The sequence below is a fragment of the Carica papaya genome, chromosome 2 (genome assembly GCF_054855325.1).
Source record: "Carica papaya isolate Zhongbai chromosome 2, ASM5485532v1, whole genome shotgun sequence".
Lineage (NCBI taxonomy): Eukaryota > Viridiplantae > Streptophyta > Magnoliopsida > Brassicales > Caricaceae > Carica > Carica papaya.
In genome coordinates this window covers 30,879,536-30,898,522 of record NC_142310.1, presented here as the reverse complement: position 1 = coordinate 30,898,522, position 18,987 = coordinate 30,879,536, and the positions used below count along the sequence as shown (strand labels likewise).

Here is an 18,987-nt window from a genome sequence, read left to right as displayed (position 1 = left end):
GTAAAATTTGACATATGAAAATTCTAATGGTTATAGATGTTTAAAAGAAAAAAAAAAGAGTAAGAGATTGAGAAGGACGAATTCATTTTGCCTTGTACTATCATTTACAAGGGAATTGCTTATGTATTTTTATCTGATATTAGAAGAATTTATGGCGTAATATTAATTTGTTTGCATGATGAAACCCTTTAAAAGACTCAAATTATGGTATTTGAGTTTTGGTGTTGATATTGCATCGAAAACCTTGTTGATTAAAGAATTTTGATAAGAATGAATGTATGTTATCTACTTCACTATTTTTTAGTTCCTAATAAAGCATATTGAATATCTAAATTAGTATTTGAAGAGTCAATTAATTTTAAATTAATCAATCTTTATTTTGTTTCACTAAATAGTAATATCAAATGTTACATAGTGCTAGGTGCATATGAATTAGTTAAAAGAGTTCATGAATCTTAATCTAGTTGAATAATTTTAATGTTCAATGAATTTACATGCGAACCATAATATTTGAATTTATTATTTAAAAATTATTATAAATTTTATAAAAATAAAATATTAGTTATTATCTTATATAGATTATAAGATAAATGTTTAAAGTAATTTTTAAAAATAAAAGGGTTGAGAGGTTCTTTACAAACTAAATAATGAAAATCAAAATGAAAAAAAAATTAATATGAGTATAATAATATTGAATAGATATAACCTGGCGCCATGTCATCAAATTGCAAGGACATGAATGTAATGTGGTATTATTGTAGTAAGTATATCATTAAAAATATATTAGAATAGAAATACTTAATTATAAATAAATTAAGATGTCAATTCATGAACCTAAAGATTTCAAAGTTCAAGGTCAAAATAGAAAAGAGTGTGAATAGTCAAAGACCAAAAATGGAATTAAGTTTTTTAATAGTCAAAGACAAAAATGGAATTAAGTGGTTTTTTATAACACATGCATAACTTGAATTTAAAAATTGGCAATCGAGATAAGTTTCAATGATCTTATCTCGTCATGCATGTAATATTCTCACAACGTTCTCATATTATTATTGATTGCGTCATTTTATTTTATTTGAAAAAGTTAATCACGTTGTTTATATGAAATTATTACTAAATTTTATATTATATATAAATAAATATATTGATATATTTATTTTTTATTTTTTTAAATAATAAAAAATTATATTTAAAATAAATAATCGACGAATTAGATAATTTTATATTAATATTTTAACACGTATTTCATGCAATATATTTTTATTTTATTTTAATTATTCATAATTTTTTTAAATTTTAAATAAAAAATTAAATTATTTAAAATAAATCAGCATAAATACTTACATTTAGAAAATTAGTAATAGAGGCAAGTTTCAATGATCTTATTTCGTCATGCATATAATATTATCATAACATTCTCATATTGTTATTGATTGCGTCATTCTATTTCATTTGAAGAAGTTAATTACGTTTTCTATATGAAACTGTTACTAAATTTTATATCATATATAAATAAATATATTAACATGTTTATTTCTTATTATTTAAATAATAAAAAATTATATTTAAATACTTTTATGTGTATTTCATGCAATATTTTCTTATTTTATTTTAGTTACTCGTAATTTTTTTAAATTTTAAATAGAAAAATTTCGCTGTTTGAAATAAAACAGATTAAATATTTACATGTGGCACATTAATTTATTGATAAGAAAAACTTCTTGTACTAATCTGCACTTATAAATGTCTATATAAATTTATAGTATGATATCTGTACTAATTAATATGACTTTACTCTTATGAAATGATAAAAAAAAAATTATTAATTAGCATCCCTAATTTATTGATTTCAAAAGAGAAAAAAAAAAAAGAAATGGTAAGAAATCTCCGTTATAAAGATTATAAGACTGTAGATTTTCAAGAGCGGACGAAATCAATGCTAATGTTTTTTTTCCGCATTTAAGAACTCTCCTCCGTGTATATTTATTCATCCCATGATCTTCACCTTCTCCGTGTCCTAAGTAACAAGGACTAGACGCTCCAGTCAATCATCTATAGAAGCTTTACATCCCAAAATTCAGCATCTATAACCTAGCAATCCTCTCATTTTCCTCGCAGATCAGATCCTTTAAATCACTCAGTTTTCATTTGATTTCTCTCTCTATCCCTTAATCCTAGGGTTTCTCTTTACCTAATAAGTTGACCTTATCTCCATATTCAACATGTCAATTTTCACTTTTATGCAGATACCCGGCTCGGTGAGGCACAGAGACATAGACTATACGGTTTAGTTGTTGACTGCGAGAAAACAAACCGGTTGCGTGTTAACCTTGTCTTTGCTTATTGACTATGGCTGCTTTGCAGAGAGTAGCTGAGTCGAGCGCCAGCGCCAGTGCTCTCAGTTATGGAACGTGTAAAGGTACTGAAGTTGTTGTCCCTGATAAATTTCCTGCTGGTTTGAGAGTCCTTGTCGTAGATGATGATGCTACCTGCTTGCGTATTGTCGAGCAGATGCTTCGCCGTTGCCAGTATTATGGTTAGTCACCGCATTCTCAGCCTTTATTTATTCATCTTTTTTTTTTTCTTATCATTGATACAGTGGGTTTTCCGCCGAAATGGAGTGAACTCCTTGGGGTTGAAGTAGTATTTTCAGAATGGACGAATTATGAATTATCCAATTAATAAAGGGCCCTAATTACTTTTATTATGTGCTTCTTGTGAAGCGTGTGAATTGCGGCAATTGTTAGCAGTGGTCATTTTGAAGGCATAAATCACGTCTTTATATATATTTTTTTGTTTTGTTGGTTGGATTGTGTGTGTTTCGTGTCCGTGAGATGTTCCTAGAAGACCTAGACACCGTTGACTTGTTACCGCTTTCTTTTTAAATTATTAGAAAGAAGTATTATTAACGGCTTCGATTCATACTGGATTGTTGTTTCATGAGATTTAGTTTTTAAGTTCCTATCGACATCCTTTTTCTACATTCTGCGTTGCTTCAAGAGTAATGAACCATTTCTTACTTTTAACTAACCAGACAAGGTGTTCAGACAAGGCGTTCACAGTGTTGTGTAAAATAATTGATGTTTAACCTTAACATCCTAAAGTATTATTCTGTGATTAAAAAAAGGAAAAAGCTTAAGGATGAAAAGCAAATTCAAGTGATAGCTTTACTTTCTGAAAGCTTGAATTTGTAATGACTTTTCCTTCCAAGTAACTTGCGTGATATTTGATTTTTTTTCCCTACTTTTGACGAGAGACGAAACATAAGTGTAAAAATGTAAAAGCAATGAGCTTACCTGTTGCTCGTATCTCTTGACATGGTTGCCTTCATTGGCTGCAGTTACCACTAGCTCACAGGCTAAGGTTGCCTTGACCCTTCTGCGGGAGAAGAAAGGCTGTTTTGATGTGGTTCTATGTGATGTTCATATGCCTGATATGGACGGGTTTAAACTGCTTGAACATGTTGGGTTGGAAATGGACCTTCCTGTTATTAGTGAGTATTGTTTTACTTATGATGAGGTTTTCTTCTAATGATAATCTTAAGTTGTTTGCATGACCAAGATATTTCTGTCTCTAGTGATGTCGGATGATGGGAGAACAAGTGCTGTCATGAGGGGAATAAAACATGGGGCTTGTGATTACTTGATTAAGCCTATCCGTGAGGAAGAACTTAAAAATATATGGCAGCATGTTGTCCGGAAAAAGTGGAACGAAAACAAAGAGCTAGAAAATTCTTGCAGCCTGGAAGATAATGATCGGCATAAGCGAGGAAATGATGACTCTGAATATACTTCTTCTGTCAATGATGGAGCAGAAGGAACAGTTAAACCTCAGAAAAAGAGGACAAATGCTAAAGAAGAAGATGATGGTGAACTGGAGAATGAAGATCCGTCCACGGCAAAGAAGCCACGTGTAGTGTGGTCAGTGGAACTCCATCAGCAATTTGTTACTGCTGTTAACCAGCTTGGGATTGATAGTACGCTCACAACAATTTATTCTTTTATTTAATTCTGCATTATGTTGACTGCACATGGGGCTTTGTAATTTGTGACTTATTCTTCCTGATTTCCTCTTTCCATTATTGCTGATTATAACTGTGGCTACAATTGCAGAGGCTGTACCGAAGAGGATTCTTGAATTGATGAATGTTCCTGGCTTGACCAGAGAAAATGTTGCAAGTCATTTGCAGGTTTGTACTTTGTGATAGTCTTGTTTGTTTAAATATGTCTCTCTGCTTTAACCCTATCATCATCAAGAGTATAGAATCAGTGATCACTAAATGAATGACTTGGATAGGCATCAGCAATATTTGGGTTAAATTTATATGAAGAAAAAGTATTTTTTATCATTTCAGTTCCTTGTAATTATATTATGTCTGAAGATCAATGAAGGAAAATGCATGAAGTTGCGTAAGGTTTAGTTAGAAGCATTGAGGAAATAGGATTGCTATGTTTCTAGGTACCCTTATTCTTGAAACTTGGCTGTTGTGTTGGTTCTTTTTTCAAATCATAGTCCATGTCAAAATTGGACTTGTGTTGGACGATGGTCTGAGCCATTTCTGCCTGGCAGTGGCAGCATATCCAACCAACACTACTTCTTCTTGAAAGGAAGCCTGTTGAATGGTTGTATTGTTAGGAATTATTAACATTTTTCTGAAGCTTGGTTGAAAAACAAACTTTACTGTGAAACTGTTCGTTACAATTTTCTTATGAAGAACATTTTAGTTTTGGTTGGCTGGATGCGACCACGGGGATTTTTTTGGATAGTAATGGAGGTCCTTTTTTGGGTAGATCATAACAAGATGCATCAATTAAAGGCAGAAGCTCTTGCCACTTTAAATTTTCACTAGTAGCATGCAATTACTATTTTTGAAAATCAGATGTTTCATTTAAAATTATGATTCTCTGAAATATATTTTACATTTATGTAAATACTGAAATATATTACATAACTTTGCAGAAATTTAGATTATATTTGAAGAGATTGAGTGGAGTGGCCCAACAAGGAGGGATTTCAAGTCCACTTTGTGGTAACATAGAATCCAATGTAAAACTTGCTTCTCTGGGAAGATATGACATTCAAGCTTTGGCTGCCTCTGGGCAAATTCCTCCACAAACATTAGCTGCACTGCATGCAGAGCTTTTAGGTCGACCAGCAGGTAACCTAGTTTCGGCAGTGGACCAACCTCCTCTCTTACAAGCATCTCTGCAGGGGCCCAAGTGCATTCCAGTTGAGCATGGTGTGGCATTCGGTCAGCCCTTAGTGAAATGTCAATCTAACATTCCCAAACATTATCAGCAGTCTATAATGCCTGCTGGGGATGTTCCTCCGGAACTTGGAGCATGGCCATCAAATAATAATCTTGTTGCTGTTGGACATGGAAGCAATCTTGGAGGGTTGAGTTCTCATAACAGTAACATGTTGATGGATGTGTTGGAGCAGCAGCAGCACCTGCAACAACAAAAACAGCAGCAGCAATCTGCATTCCCTGACGCCAATCGCTCTATCAATGTTCAACCATCTTGCCTTGTGATGCCTTCTCAGTCAGCAACCAGTTTTCAGGCAGGAAATAGTCCTGCTTCTGTAAATCCGAATTGTGTGAATAGGACTGCTATTATTGATTACACCCTTCTCTCACCTCAGTCAAGTAATTCATCATTCACTATGGGACAAATCCCAGATGCGGATCTAAGGACCTCTGGTGTTCTTAGCGGGTACTCAGCACCTGGTTCTATTTCTGCTGCAGCATCATCTATTTCAGCATATGCTGAAAATAGCGGCCATCAGCAACTTCGAAACTCAACTATCCCATTTAAAACTTCCAGACAATTGCCAGCACTTGTTCCTAATGTCTGTTCCTATGTTGATAAGCCAAATGAAATGATTGATCAAAGATCACTTGGAAATCTTGGATTTGTTGGTAACGGAACTTGCATTCCAAGTCGGTTTGCAGTAGATGAATTTGAATCACCAATGAACAATTTAAGCCATGGAAAAGCTTTTGTGGAGAATAATGGTGTTCGGATGAAGCCAGAACCCAATATGGAATTTGTGGATAATGCAAAAGTGGGCACGGGAGTATTGCAACAATTTCCTTCAACTGATCTCATGAGCGTTTTCACAGAATAGGTACTTTTTATTTGGATTTGACCTAAATCTATTTTGCTTGGGTTTACTTGGTTCTTATGTTAATGTGCTCTTGACTGTTCTCGGGTGCTGTTAAACATTTTGTTGGCATTTAATTTAAGCATAGATCATAAGACATAGAAGCTACTTGATTCATTTTAGTTCATTTTAGCTTTCTGATAAATTTTTCTTGTTTGGTCAGGATATTTCTGTGCCTTGTCCAAACAGAACTAATTTCTCTCTGGGTCTGAAAATTACTTAACTGGTTTTTATAAAATAGCTGAAGTCACCTTTTCAGTTTTAGGGTATGTTCACAATAAATGGACTTTTTTTTGGAATTCATTTGAAAAATATATTTTTAGTTTAACTTTTGGAGGATGAAAATTTAGCTTTAAATGAATTTTCAAGTGTTTGGAATTGGAAATGATGGTTCCCTTTCCACTTGAAAGAAAGATGGTTAATTTGTTTTGAACAGAGACTTAGTTTCACATCTCTTTGAAGTTTTTATTATATTTTTAATTATATCTGTATACTTGATCTGGTAAAAAGGGAGTGTTTAATTATATGATTTACTCACAGCAGGTTTGTCTTATGTGCTTGGCCAATATGTACAAAGGGTAAGGATTTTTTGGTACCATCAGGTGTTGCAAAGGGATTCAAGTTGAAGTCTATCATTTTTACTGCAGACTTAATTTCCAGTGGCTGCATCAGAGTCAGGTGTGCTATGGAGTCAGGATCACTGCAAGTGTGAAAACTAGAACAGTGGAACTTTATTTTATCTTCTGAAGGTTAAACAGTCCTGAGTACATGCATCCAGTTGAAGTATGATTTCATTAGTCTGTAGGAAAATAAGTTTTTAGACTCCAACAGGTTAAATTCATGTCCAAGATGATGGCATCGTGCCTACATAGTTATGCAGTTAGGTGGATTTAATTATGTTGGAAAACTCATTTTTTATTGTTCAGATTAATCAAATTGAAGTCCTTCTATGTTTGGCATCTTTTGTGGTTTGGAGGATGGTAAAATTGAACATACAGGGTGGTCAATATAACTGTCAAATAGGATGTAGTGGATAATTTTCGGCAGGTACTTATTTTCTTGCTGAAGAAATTTGACAGGTACTTTAAGCAGGGAAACTGTTGATAACTTCCCTGACCCCTTGCCTGATTAGGGCTTTGAATATGTGTGCTATTCCGGAGTTTTACTCTATTCCCCTCCAACGGGACTGCTTTGCTTTCACTATTTTATATGATTATCTCGCATAGGGTGATCATCAATTAGGAATCAGACTAAATTACATCTGGTTGGACGGAATCGGATAAGTTAGAATAGACTAAATTAGATTGAATTACCGAATTAAAAGGGATATTAGAATCAAAGATCAGACCTGTTTTATCCAGTTCGGTTGGAATGGACTGAAATAGACAATTATTTTTGTATATATGTATTTATGTATATAGTGTGAAGAACACTGAACTGTTCGGCTCTCTCACCTTCATCAGCGAACTCAAGAAGAAGACAAGTGTGCAAATCTGTCCGGGTCAGTAAATGATCCCAGTCAGCAATCCAACTCAGCTTTTTGCCTCCAGATGAAGCACGCATGGCCAACAACTGGAACGTAATCGTCCTTTCCTGCAAGCTGCTGATGTCCTTCTTTATCTTCTGCATTTTCAGTTTTGATTTCGTGCAGAGTGTTCTTGATATGTTCTTTGTTTTCTTATGGTGTATGATTTTGAATTCTTGTAAAGAGCGGCCAAGCTCTATAAATTCTGTAGCTCGCCTGTTAACATTAATTAATGAAAAGCTGTGTAGTGTCCAGCTTCTCTCCCCCAGAATCAAGCTAACTTGTTTCTTAACTTGAAGAAGCTAATAAAACATTTAGTTACTAAAGTATATCATGGTTTCATTTGAGATGCTTTTAACTCAAATTCACAAAAAATTCATCAGGTATTTTTTTAATCTCTGGTTTCTGGAACCGCTGTCGATCTCTCTCCTTTGTTTTTAGCTCGTCTCCTTTCATCTTCTTCTCTTCCCCAAGCCCTGCAACAGTTGAGGTGAAGAACAAACAGTCAAAAACTTTAAATTATTTATAATATGGTTTCTTTCGAAATAGGCTTTCAAATATTGTTTAGTAATCTATAGTTAAACAAGAAGTTCCGTTGATCAGGTACGGTACTGTCAATACAAAATCACTCTAATATTTTATTTCTATTCCACTTTAAAAAATGAGTGCCCTCGTAACATTAAGAATCTGTCGGTGCTTCTTTTCCATTCTGTCATTTTGTTCTACAAATTCGTTGATGTATGATCCATTTCTTATGATAGAATTCTTTCATCTCGAGCTCTCTTCTGCTATCACTTCGTACAATCTTGATTTTAGAATTAAATTAGGTTTCCACAAGAGCACAAAAACTTTCCAAGGTGTGACTTGCCCATGATTTAGACTCATGCAGATATATCCATACACAATGACAATAATCATTTAAAATGGAAATAAAATACTGATATTCATCGTAAGAAATCTTGTTGCATGGACACCAAATGTCACAATGTATTATCTTTAAAGCATAAATTTAATATTGACTATTAGGAAACATGACCAAGGGACATACACAACAAGGTCCACATTCTTTATTCTTTGTATTGTTTGGAATAAATTTTGCAACAAATAATGAACTACGTCCTATTTTATAGTGCCAAACATTAAATTATTTTTTGAATTCAAAGTGGAATGCAGCCGACAAACTTTTACAATTCATCATTGCATTGTTATCAAACTCTAACTTATGCCACCATTCTTGATTATACCAACTTCAATTGTCTTGGAGGTTGAAAGATCTTGCATGATGTAAGATTATGATGTGACAATTCATATATTCAGCTAATTTTCTTGTTGAAATCAAGTTAAAATTGAATCACATATAATGCGATGTATAGTATTAATGCATCACCGATCTTTAGTATATCAGTGCGTAAGACTTTCATTCTATTTTCGTTGGACAAAACAATATATGAGTTAATTCTATTTATAGCTTCAGTAAATAAAAAAAAAAAAAATGAACACACAACACAATTTGATGTCTAATGTTTAAAATCCAAGATAATTCTTTGTTGTTTACTGTGGAATGAGCAAAAAGACAAATGTACATATTAAAACATTCTGTTGGATTTATTTCTAGTGCTTGTAATAAGGAGGGCTGCCTTGTCCTCGACTACAGTATGACCACAAGTTGTGTGTATTCTTCTTGAGTAATTGTAATCAATTTTTGCCATTTTCTGATTCACTTGAGGCTATTGAGGAAACTTGATTGAGACTGGAGGATTTTTCTTTTCCATGATTTTTGCGCCTCGTACAGTATCTATGTAACTTGTAATCTATCCATAATATATCTTGTAATCTTACAACAAATTTACTTATTTGGATTAACTTTATAATATCTCTCTAGTGATTGCCTAGTGATTTTGCAGTAGGTATAATGATATTTTTCTTTGTAAGAACTAATTTCTTTTTATAGTTTTATTCGTATTTCTAGCACTAAAAATTAGGATTTTTTTGTTATAGAAATTAAGGAAATATCTCTTTGCTTTTCTTTTTACTGGATTATTGAATAAACTTTACTTAAAGTAGCAAAAAACTTTATAAATAGAACTTAAACTCTAACTATTTGTATGACTCGTTTATTCCATAAAGAACTTCATTACCCAACCTCACTATTGGTAATCAACTAAAGTTTTTAGTCTTCCACATGTACACTTTGGGATGAACTCATAATTTATTAACTCATCAAAGAACTCCTTTAGTTTCGAAAAATATATGCTCACTAGTCTTGATTCTTTATAAGGTCAATAATTGCTTGCTTTACCTTATATATCATCATGACATTTTGTTGTGAATGTCTTTGTTTCGACTCAATCTAGAATTGGTAAGTAGTGTTGGTATGATATGTTCCACTCGATGTCAGATGTGAGTGTGTTTTGTGTCCAATTAATTAGAATCTCATTACAAATAGTGGAATAAAGACAATATAGGATTTGGTTAGCATTTTTAAAGTGTCGTCTATAAACCCTAGTTTATTTTTGGTTATCAACGTTATTTGTACAGATCTAATATTGGAATAATAACTTATTGCATTTAGAGGTTGTGTTACAAGTAGTGCAATCGAGACATCAGTACTACCTATTTAATATGAACTATTAAGATTTATATGATCGAGAATATTACAGCTTGTTGGAGAGATTTCTTGATGAAAGGTTAAACCTTCCATATGAGTCGAGATTTCTTCATCAATATGCTCTGGTACCATTTCAAAATTTGTTTATGGAAGAGATTCTCGTGTAGCCATTAATAGATCTCTAAGAGAAATATAAAAGAAGTGAAAAATCCAACAACAAAGGTAACAAAGGTAAGTGGCAAAAAAAAAAGTCCGTTAGAGTTTTCAAAAAGAGAAATTTTTATTGTTTTCTCGATGCTTATTAATTTATAGAAGTTAGGTACTTATATCTAAGTTTTCTTAAATTATATGATATTCATACACCATAATTTTACTAAATCATCTTCCAAAAGTATCGGAAAAAATTTCCACATGGGCTCTTTTTTTTAGGGTAGGTCACGAATATTTACATTCCTCTTTAGGCTAAATCAAATCTACTTACGACTCAACTTTTTTCTTCAACATGTTGTGCTTGTGTTTCCTCTTCAAGTTGCTGATTTTGGGTGTTTTCTCGTGGGCTTTACAACATCGGCTCTTCATATTTTAACATCGCTTTTAAGTAAAATTCGAATCTCATACTATTTGTACACACACACACATGCATACGCTCTAGTGTTATGCATATAAATGTAAAATACATCTCTTATATATATGTATATATATTATGTATATGTATATTTGATGTATGTATATATGTTATTAATTTATTTTTTGAATTTTCAGATCTAACCAATAACAAATGAGGATTAAAGGAATTTACACCTTTTATAATTGGATTGAAGACTGAAATAATTAATATTTAATTCAATTTCATCCAGTTTAAATAACCAGTTGTATTCCAATTTTTGAATCTGGAGCAGTATTATTTAGTCACCCCTACTCTCAATATTCATCTCTTTCCCATGGTCATATGATTCTTGACATTTTCGGCTTATATTGCACAAGCAAATCTCTTTGTACTTCGGCAGATGTATGCTATGAGTTGGACTCAACAGTATAATTTCTGTACTAATTCTTTTTTATTGTTAACATCTAGGTAGCTGACACTAATTGAACATCTTTTTTTTATTAAAATTATTGGTTATCAAGAGTTTAATTTAAGGCTGCTTAGCTACTAGATTATATATATATATATATAATAGTTCAGTTGGTATAAATAATCAACATGATTTGTTTAGTATACATGTTTATTTAAAAGAGAATATCATTATATTTTATTAAAATAACTTACTTCTAACACAAAAGAATTCAATTTAGTATGAATATAAATCGGATTAATATATAATCTAACGCAAACTAAATTATCATTGAATAATTCAAATATATTTTTAAGATACAAAATTATTTAATTAAAATTAGAGTTCAAATTTCACCACGTCTTATCTATTAAAAAAAAGAGTAATTTTTTTGAACAAAATGGATAGTACCCTCGTTATTCAACTTTTAAACAAGATGATCAATAACGAGATGGTTGTCACGCATGCAAATTTCAATCTCTTACTTACAATTAAAATTTGGTTTATGAAAGACTGAATTGTTAAGGTACAACAAACATATCAGAAAGATAATATAGGTGATGATTACTTGGCGAACCTAGCTTATGATAGGTTTATAGGAGGCTACTCCTTATTGTAATCCCCTCCTAAGTTCCTGAACATTCTCCGTGAGAATAAATTTAATATTTTTTTAATTTAAATTATGTAATATCTATGTTTGATTGTTTTTATTAACTCATTTAATTATTATTTTTGTATAAAAAAAATAAAAGTATATTTAAACACAAAATTATAAGCACTTCTTTTTGTAAGATCCTTAAATAGATAGCATACATTCATTGATAATCTTATATAAACCAAGTTGCTCTACAAACACCATATCTCTTCCATATCCAACCCAAGGGTTCATAGACATTTTAGTAGCTATATACTATTTTATTATTAAATATTTAGAATGACAAATTTGTTCATTTCTTTTTTGAAAAAGATAAATTCATTCCTGTTTAATTCTACATGTACCGAACTAACATATATAATTTCTTATCATACAATATTTAACTATATTTTTTTCTGTTTACCATGTAATCAATGCTACCAGCTGTTTCGCAAGAATCTTCTATTTATTTATTTATTTTTTTAGATCCAGTTCTTCACTTCTTTTTCTATTATATATGTGACTATGAGTTGACCACAAACTTATAATTAAAGCTTCTTTTTTTCTTGACCAAACTTTACAGGAAGATAAGTTAGCAAATCCCGAAAAGTTTTGACGTGATTAAATTGAAGTTAGAAAAGATTAAGCATGAGAGTGCAATTTACAGAAAGGTGATGATGGGTCATGGGGGCAAATTTCAAAACAATCATTTAGTTTATGTTCATGAATCACGTTGAATTTTCTTTGGTAATTACCTTTTTGGTGAAGAGAGAGAGAGAGAAAAGGAAGTTGCTTTCAATGCAATTGGGTCCGTGTACGTGGCCAACAACCCATTTGATTAATGATGTTTCTAAGTTTTAATTTCTAAGGTCTCTGTCCATCTTTCTGATTTTGGTATTAGCTCTGTGTATTAATTTTCTTGGTTTAGTTTAAATTAGTTTTGTCCTCTTGGCACATCTTCTAATTCTCTTTGTCAATACTTAAATACTCTCTCTTCAGTCTTGTATTCTTCTTGGAGTTTTAAAGCTTTCAACCCCCTTTTTCTCTGGTCTAAAATTGAACCAAATCACCTTTTCTGGACCTTGTAAGTTCCAAGGCAGCTTCCTCATGGAAACAAACAAGGAAGTTGCCCTGACCCAGATGAGGAAATCAGTACAGAAGCTTGGTTCTTCCGCAGAGGTAAGGCAGCTTTATTTTATGCCGTTTCTTTGCAATCGATGACTCGTTTACCTGATTCATTTGTCTCAGTTTACTTCTTTTTTTTCCCCTGTGGTTTTTGGTTCTCTTGGTTGCAGGAATATGGGGATCCAACACTTATGAGGTTCTTGATTGCAAGATCAATGGACCCAGAAAAGGCAGCCAAGATGTTTGTTCAATGGCACAAGTGGAGATCTGCAATGGTTCCAAATGGGTTGATTCCAGAATCTGAAGTAGCCGATGAATTGGAATGGAGAAAGATATTTCTGCAGGGTTTATCAAGAGATGGATACTCGATTGTGATTTGTAAAGCAAGCAGACATTTTCCTGCAAAAGATCATCTCCAATTCAAGAGTAATCAGCTAACTCTTCTGCTTGCATGATCTATCTTCTTTTTTCTTTTCTGGAAGTACAAATTGATAGCTTACCGTTCTCGCGGAAACTTGGGTTTTCGTTGATTGGATTCGGTTTGATTGTTTAAATGATGCCGTTTTGACATGCATTGTCCTCATCTATGGGCCATACCAATAATGTCTTTTGACATTCACTTCACATGAATGAGTCATGAGATAGAGTTTGCCGCTAGGTGACTAATAATTTGGTAGGTACTTTGAACTCATTGCTCCCATGAATTCTTTATTATTTGTAGGTTTTTAATTGTAAAAGTATGCTGGTTCTGTTGGGACCTTTTTAGAAAACTTTAGGAATATGCTGCCACTGATTAGAAAATATAATATAGTAAGGTTACAATCAGCAGTGTCGGAGTGCTTCTCCTCCATAGAACATACTTGTTGTTGCACTTGTTTGGATAGGGCAGGAAAAAGTTCCATAATGAAAAATGCTTAAACTTCTGATGGTTTATTTTTGGTGAGTTGGTGGAGGGGGAAGGCAAAAGAGGTTAATGTTAAATAGTTAAGGGTAAATCGGGTCTTGTACTGCTACCTTATTACCAAAAGGCCGAAAAATAAGGAACTTTAATTCTCACATGAAGTTTTCTGGAAATAAGTTAGCTAATGTGATCCCTTTGACAGTATTTTGGGTCTTATAGAAAGAAAGGAATAGTAGAGTGTTTGATAGTGAGGCTAGTAGCATGACTAGGTTAAAGGATAGGTGGTTGTATTATTTTGGAACTATATTGTTAGGGTATGGGATTATTAGTGATGCGGATTTTGGAACTGTTATTAATTCACTAACTTTATTGTAAATTTTTTGTATATAGGCGGTACCCCCGTTTTTGGTACCTTGCTAATACACAATTGATAATTTTTATTTCAAAAAAAAAAAAACAAGAAGTTTTCTGTTAATCTAAGTTAGGTGTATGTTATTGTTTAGGCTATAAAGTTAGGAGATAAAACTGAAAGGGAAGAAAAAAGTGAAGGAAGAACATATCAGCTATGAAACCAATTCTTTTCCTGATTAGTTTGAGAGAAACGTGAGAGGGAAAAAATGGATATTATTGAGTTTATACTTCTAAAAACCTGTAGTTCAAAATTTAAGTTTGATTGATGTACTCCAGTTGAAATGGCTTCCTGATTATATGTCATGATGGATCATTGGCTAAAGTGAGGTTTTATAATGCATTAGGGCTTTTCCTTGTTTTTCGAGAATCTCCTCACTTTTTCTACTCTATCCTGAAGAGTAATTAGGACAAACTCAGTCACGTTTTCATATTCCAATTCAACACTTTGTTTGTCGATGAAATTAGCAGATGAAATTCTTATTCATTTTGTTTGTCGATTGGTGCAGAATTTGTGGTTCATCTGCTGGACAAAACACTTGCAAGGTATACTTCATTCTCACTAATATTTGACAATTGTACACTACAACTTACCAAAACTCTTGTTTGAGATTATGGACCATTTGGAGATATGATTCACCAGTAAAATGTGTACTGCTAATACATTGACAAAAACCTAAAAATATCTACTTTATATTATTATAAATGTTCCTTGCTTTACATGTATGTACTAAAAAATGATAAATCCATTCTGTTACATAGCTTGCATAACTCCAGTGGATAAGTTGCAAAAGGCCAGTATCAAAAAGAGCCTCGAAGTAGCCCAAAAAATCAGAAATGACCGAAGTTTGATGTGAAGGGCATAATTTATGACTGAAAGATAAAAGAAAAGAAACGTAAGCAAAAGCCCAATAGGTTAACCAAAACAATTTCGAAGTCTTTAATTCTGCCCTGGCAATGACCCTTGTCAACTATTTGCACCTTCTGAGTGACTCCATATCTTGTATCTATGTCAAATCAATATAATGGTGATTGTAATCTTTGAATGATGAGGATGGGATATCCAAAAAAATTTTGAAGCTTAACTTATGTATCAAAGAAATGAAAAGGCAAAAGAGGGGCCTTGGAATTTACTGGAAGAGGAAAATGACCAGGTAATGCTTCAGAATCTTACGAATGAATGAACATCTGCTTGAATGCAGTTGCAGGCTCAGAGATATAGTGTTTGAAAAGGTAGGGAGGGATCAGGAGCCAAAAATTTTCCTTCGCAAACTAGAGGGTCATATTGGAAAACTAGATGGATTGCTTTGAAAAGTTTTACATTCTTGGTGAATAATCCAAGAGATGATCCAGTGATCTTAATAAACTGGGATCTTCTTGACATCTGCCTACTTATTTTGTCTAGGTATGCTTTATGGTAAAGAGATACGGGTTCATCTTAAATGAGGTGTTTGTTGTTGCCTATTTCAGCTCCTTTAAAGGAAGAGAAATAGGAAATGAAAAATTGATTGGCATTCTTGATCTGCAGCATATAACATATAAGAACATTGATGCACGTGGATTAATTACTGGGTTTCAATTTTTACAGGTAAAACTTTATTCTGCAATTTTTCTTTGTGAGAATACATATATGGTATTGTTTGCTTCATTTTCCATTAACTACTGGCTAATCTCTAATTCTAATTAGAATATGATTTATTGTCTTTGAGTTATCTCCCCCTATCTTGAATTTCTTGAATTAAGGTAACTCAAATTCAAACGATCATGAATATTAAACTAATAAAAAAATCAGAAGTAGGAATTTCAAAGGTGAACCTTGGGCATGAGAGAATGTTATTGGGGCTTCCATGTCCAGATAGAAGATCACCTCAATCATTCCCTGTCTATTTTTGGGTCATATGAAGGCAGAGAAATCAGAAAGCTTTTGGGAATTCTTCCTCCTCTCTTGCTAGCATTAGGGATCATTGGTTGAGGACTCTTTATATTTTTGTTGAAGGTCACCTTATTCAAATTGGGGTTGATATTCTGGATATTTTAATCCTCTTCTATCCTTGAGATGCGTAGATTCTGTATATTTGGTGTTGGATGGCAACCACTTGATTCTGTTCAATGGTTTAATTTTCCCTAAAAAATTAAGAATTGGAAATTAGCTAGAAATTGAATGCAAAATGAATCAGACTAGTTGGGTGGCTAGGAGAATTAGTATATTTGTTAACAGAAAAGACAGGAAATATGTGACATTTAACCACTCAATAATGTATACAAAGCAAAAATGCACCATGGAAATCTTTTATCTTGGCACTTACTGTTGTAGACCGTTGATATTGTTGTGGTCAGTGCAGAAACTTAAGTTTTCACATTTACACATCAAAAAGCAAAATTTGTGGCTAAGAATGGCAGAAGGAAAAGCCATGTTGGTGACTTCTAACTTTTGTCCAAGCCTTCATGTTGGAAATGAGGCTATTTACTTCCCAAAGTAATTGAAACTCACTAGTTCTACATCCTTTTTTGAACTTGTAAGTGCTAATCAAACCTGCTGTTGATACAATTTAATTTGGTAAATGAGTTCTAATGTATCTTAGTGCTGGAATACGTTAAAATATTGAGGGTATTCTTGCAAAAAAGAAAAGTAAAAAAAAAGGCTATAAATCGTACCAGCACAAAGCCAAAAATAAAAAGTTTGTCTACTTAACTTTTTTAATCTTGACTTAAATATACGTAATCTTAAGTAATTTAGAAACTAAGCAAACTCTAGCTTATTATTTTTGCTCTATATCAATTTTAAGCCTGGTTGACCAAAGAGAAACTCAATTTGAACACTCTCTTAACTCGTGTGCATTGAGTTTACAAACACTCAAGCCCATGCAGAGCAGCTTGGCAATGGAAAATACATGTTTCCTTGGTAGATAAGATTTTGAAAAGATTAAGGGAAGCTGAACCATATAGAAATTTGGCATCATATCTTGCATCTACTTCTTTTAGCTTATGGAATATTGTAGGGTTGAGTAGATGGAACATTGTAGTTTTAGTTCATCAAAGGATACCCTAGGTTTAGGAGGTATGTAAGTTGTGAAAAAATACCACTCAGACGAATTCTTGTTTTACTTGTGTAAAGACTATATCTAACACTGTTTCTCTCCAAGAATGCACATTTCACCAATGACATCTTCTCATGATTATTTACTTTTATGATTCTACTCCTTACGCTACATCAGTAACTGAAGGAATTAATGAGTTGCTTTAAGAAAAGGCGATTCTGAGTTGTGTTGTGTAAAAGCAACAATGATGGTTATGCAGTTGGTGTTGTTTTGAAACTGTATAATGCTGGTGTCTGCATTTAGATTTGCTTTAGCTTTTTTTTTGTTGTACATATATGCAGGCTTACTATCCTGAACGCCTAGCAAAATGCTTTCTTTTGCATATGCCAAGATTTTTTGTTAGTGTTTGGAAGATGGTTTCTCGATTTCTTGAGAAGGCAACACAAGAAAAGGTTTGTTTGTCTGCTATCAAAATCTGTGTAGTCAAGCCAAATCAACAAGGCCATATATATAGATATATATATATATATATTCATGAGTAACTACTTATTGTCTATGTACATGTTCCATTATATAAAGTTTTAAATGCTGTCACTGGTCCTGATATCAAACTGTTTGACAGATTGTGATTGTCACCAGTGAAGAAGAAATGAAGGAATTTATAGAAGAAATTGGCGAGGAAACCTTGCCGGAAGAGTATGGTGGCCGGGCAAAACTCATAGCTCTTCAAGATGCTGTTGTGACCGAATTTGAAGGTTAATGTCAGAACATGAGCAGTCACCCGAATTGCAGCAGTTGGAAGGTTGAATCTTCCAAAACAACGGAATTTGCAGTAGCCGGATTGAATACCTAATCTCATAGAACCAGACTATATGCTTATATGAATAGTAACTGAGATTGAGTAATAATGTTGATTGATATACATACTAACACTTGGCTCTTATATATATATATATATATATATATATTATCTATACAATCATTTTCATATGTATGCGGCATAATGAGTCCTTCATTGATGGGGAAATAATCCGGTTAAAAGGATTGGTGTTTGCTTTTAATGTTCTTTTTCCTTTTACTCTGTTCATAGGAAATGAATGAAAAAACAACAGTTGCTCTTTTGCATAACTTACTCTTTTAAGTGTCTGTATCTGAATAAACAGAACAGAGCACATGGTTTTAGAAATATAAAGGTGAGTCAGACTGCCCCTTTTATATTTGTCTTATAGAAAATTGGAGAATTTTCTCCCACTAAAACAAATATAAAGTTGTCTTAATTATATAAAATAGAAACGAGAATATGAAATAAAATTAATAAAAATTTAGATTAAAATTATACTATAAATTTAATTCTTTTTTTTTCTTCAAAATTTTAATTCAATGGTATATTCAAGTTAAAGTTTATATATTTATGTTTCTATAAATATTTAAATAGTTTTTTTTTTTTTGGAATAATAAGGGTAATTTTTGGTATTTTGTTTTATTTTTTTATTTATTGTAAAAGTTTTAAGAAATATGAAAATAGTTA

The 18,987-nt window shown here is 32.4% G+C and overlaps 2 protein-coding genes across 8 annotated transcripts; both read left to right on the top strand.

Moving 5' to 3' along the window:
• The first annotated feature begins 1,917 nt into the window (after nucleotides 1-1,917).
• LOC110823630 (two-component response regulator ORR21-like) lies at nucleotides 1,918-7,115 on the top strand. 6 transcript variants are annotated; one of them, XM_088214045.1, is made up of 8 exons: nucleotides 1,918-2,258; nucleotides 2,365-2,536; nucleotides 3,341-3,493; nucleotides 3,578-3,976; nucleotides 4,113-4,189; nucleotides 4,960-6,129; nucleotides 6,709-6,743; nucleotides 6,813-7,115. In XM_088214045.1, the coding sequence occupies exons 1-6, from the start codon at nucleotides 2,223-2,225 to the stop codon at nucleotides 6,127-6,129; spliced, it is 2,007 nt and encodes a 668-aa protein (XP_088070171.1). In that variant the 5' UTR covers nucleotides 1,918-2,222; the 3' UTR covers nucleotides 6,709-6,743; nucleotides 6,813-7,115. The 6 variants fall into 6 exon arrangements, with proteins under 6 accessions (XP_088070171.1, XP_088070172.1, XP_088070173.1 ...); XM_088214046.1 differs by having other exon boundaries at nucleotides 6,706-6,743; XM_088214047.1 differs by lacking the exon at nucleotides 6,709-6,743.
• A 5,495-nt stretch (nucleotides 7,116-12,610) lies between these two features.
• Nucleotides 12,611-18,520, top strand: LOC110823632 (Sec14p-like phosphatidylinositol transfer family protein). 2 transcript variants are annotated; one of them, XM_022054069.2, is made up of 6 exons: nucleotides 12,625-13,166; nucleotides 13,283-13,538; nucleotides 14,931-14,967; nucleotides 15,892-16,009; nucleotides 17,801-17,911; nucleotides 18,082-18,520. In XM_022054069.2, the coding sequence occupies exons 1-6, from the start codon at nucleotides 13,095-13,097 to the stop codon at nucleotides 18,217-18,219; spliced, it is 732 nt and encodes a 243-aa protein (XP_021909761.1). In that variant the 5' UTR covers nucleotides 12,625-13,094; the 3' UTR covers nucleotides 18,220-18,520. The 2 variants fall into 2 exon arrangements, with proteins under 2 accessions (XP_021909762.1, XP_021909761.1); XM_022054070.2 differs by lacking the exon at nucleotides 17,801-17,911 and having other exon boundaries at nucleotides 12,611-13,166.
• The last annotated feature ends 467 nt before the right edge of the window (nucleotides 18,521-18,987 follow it).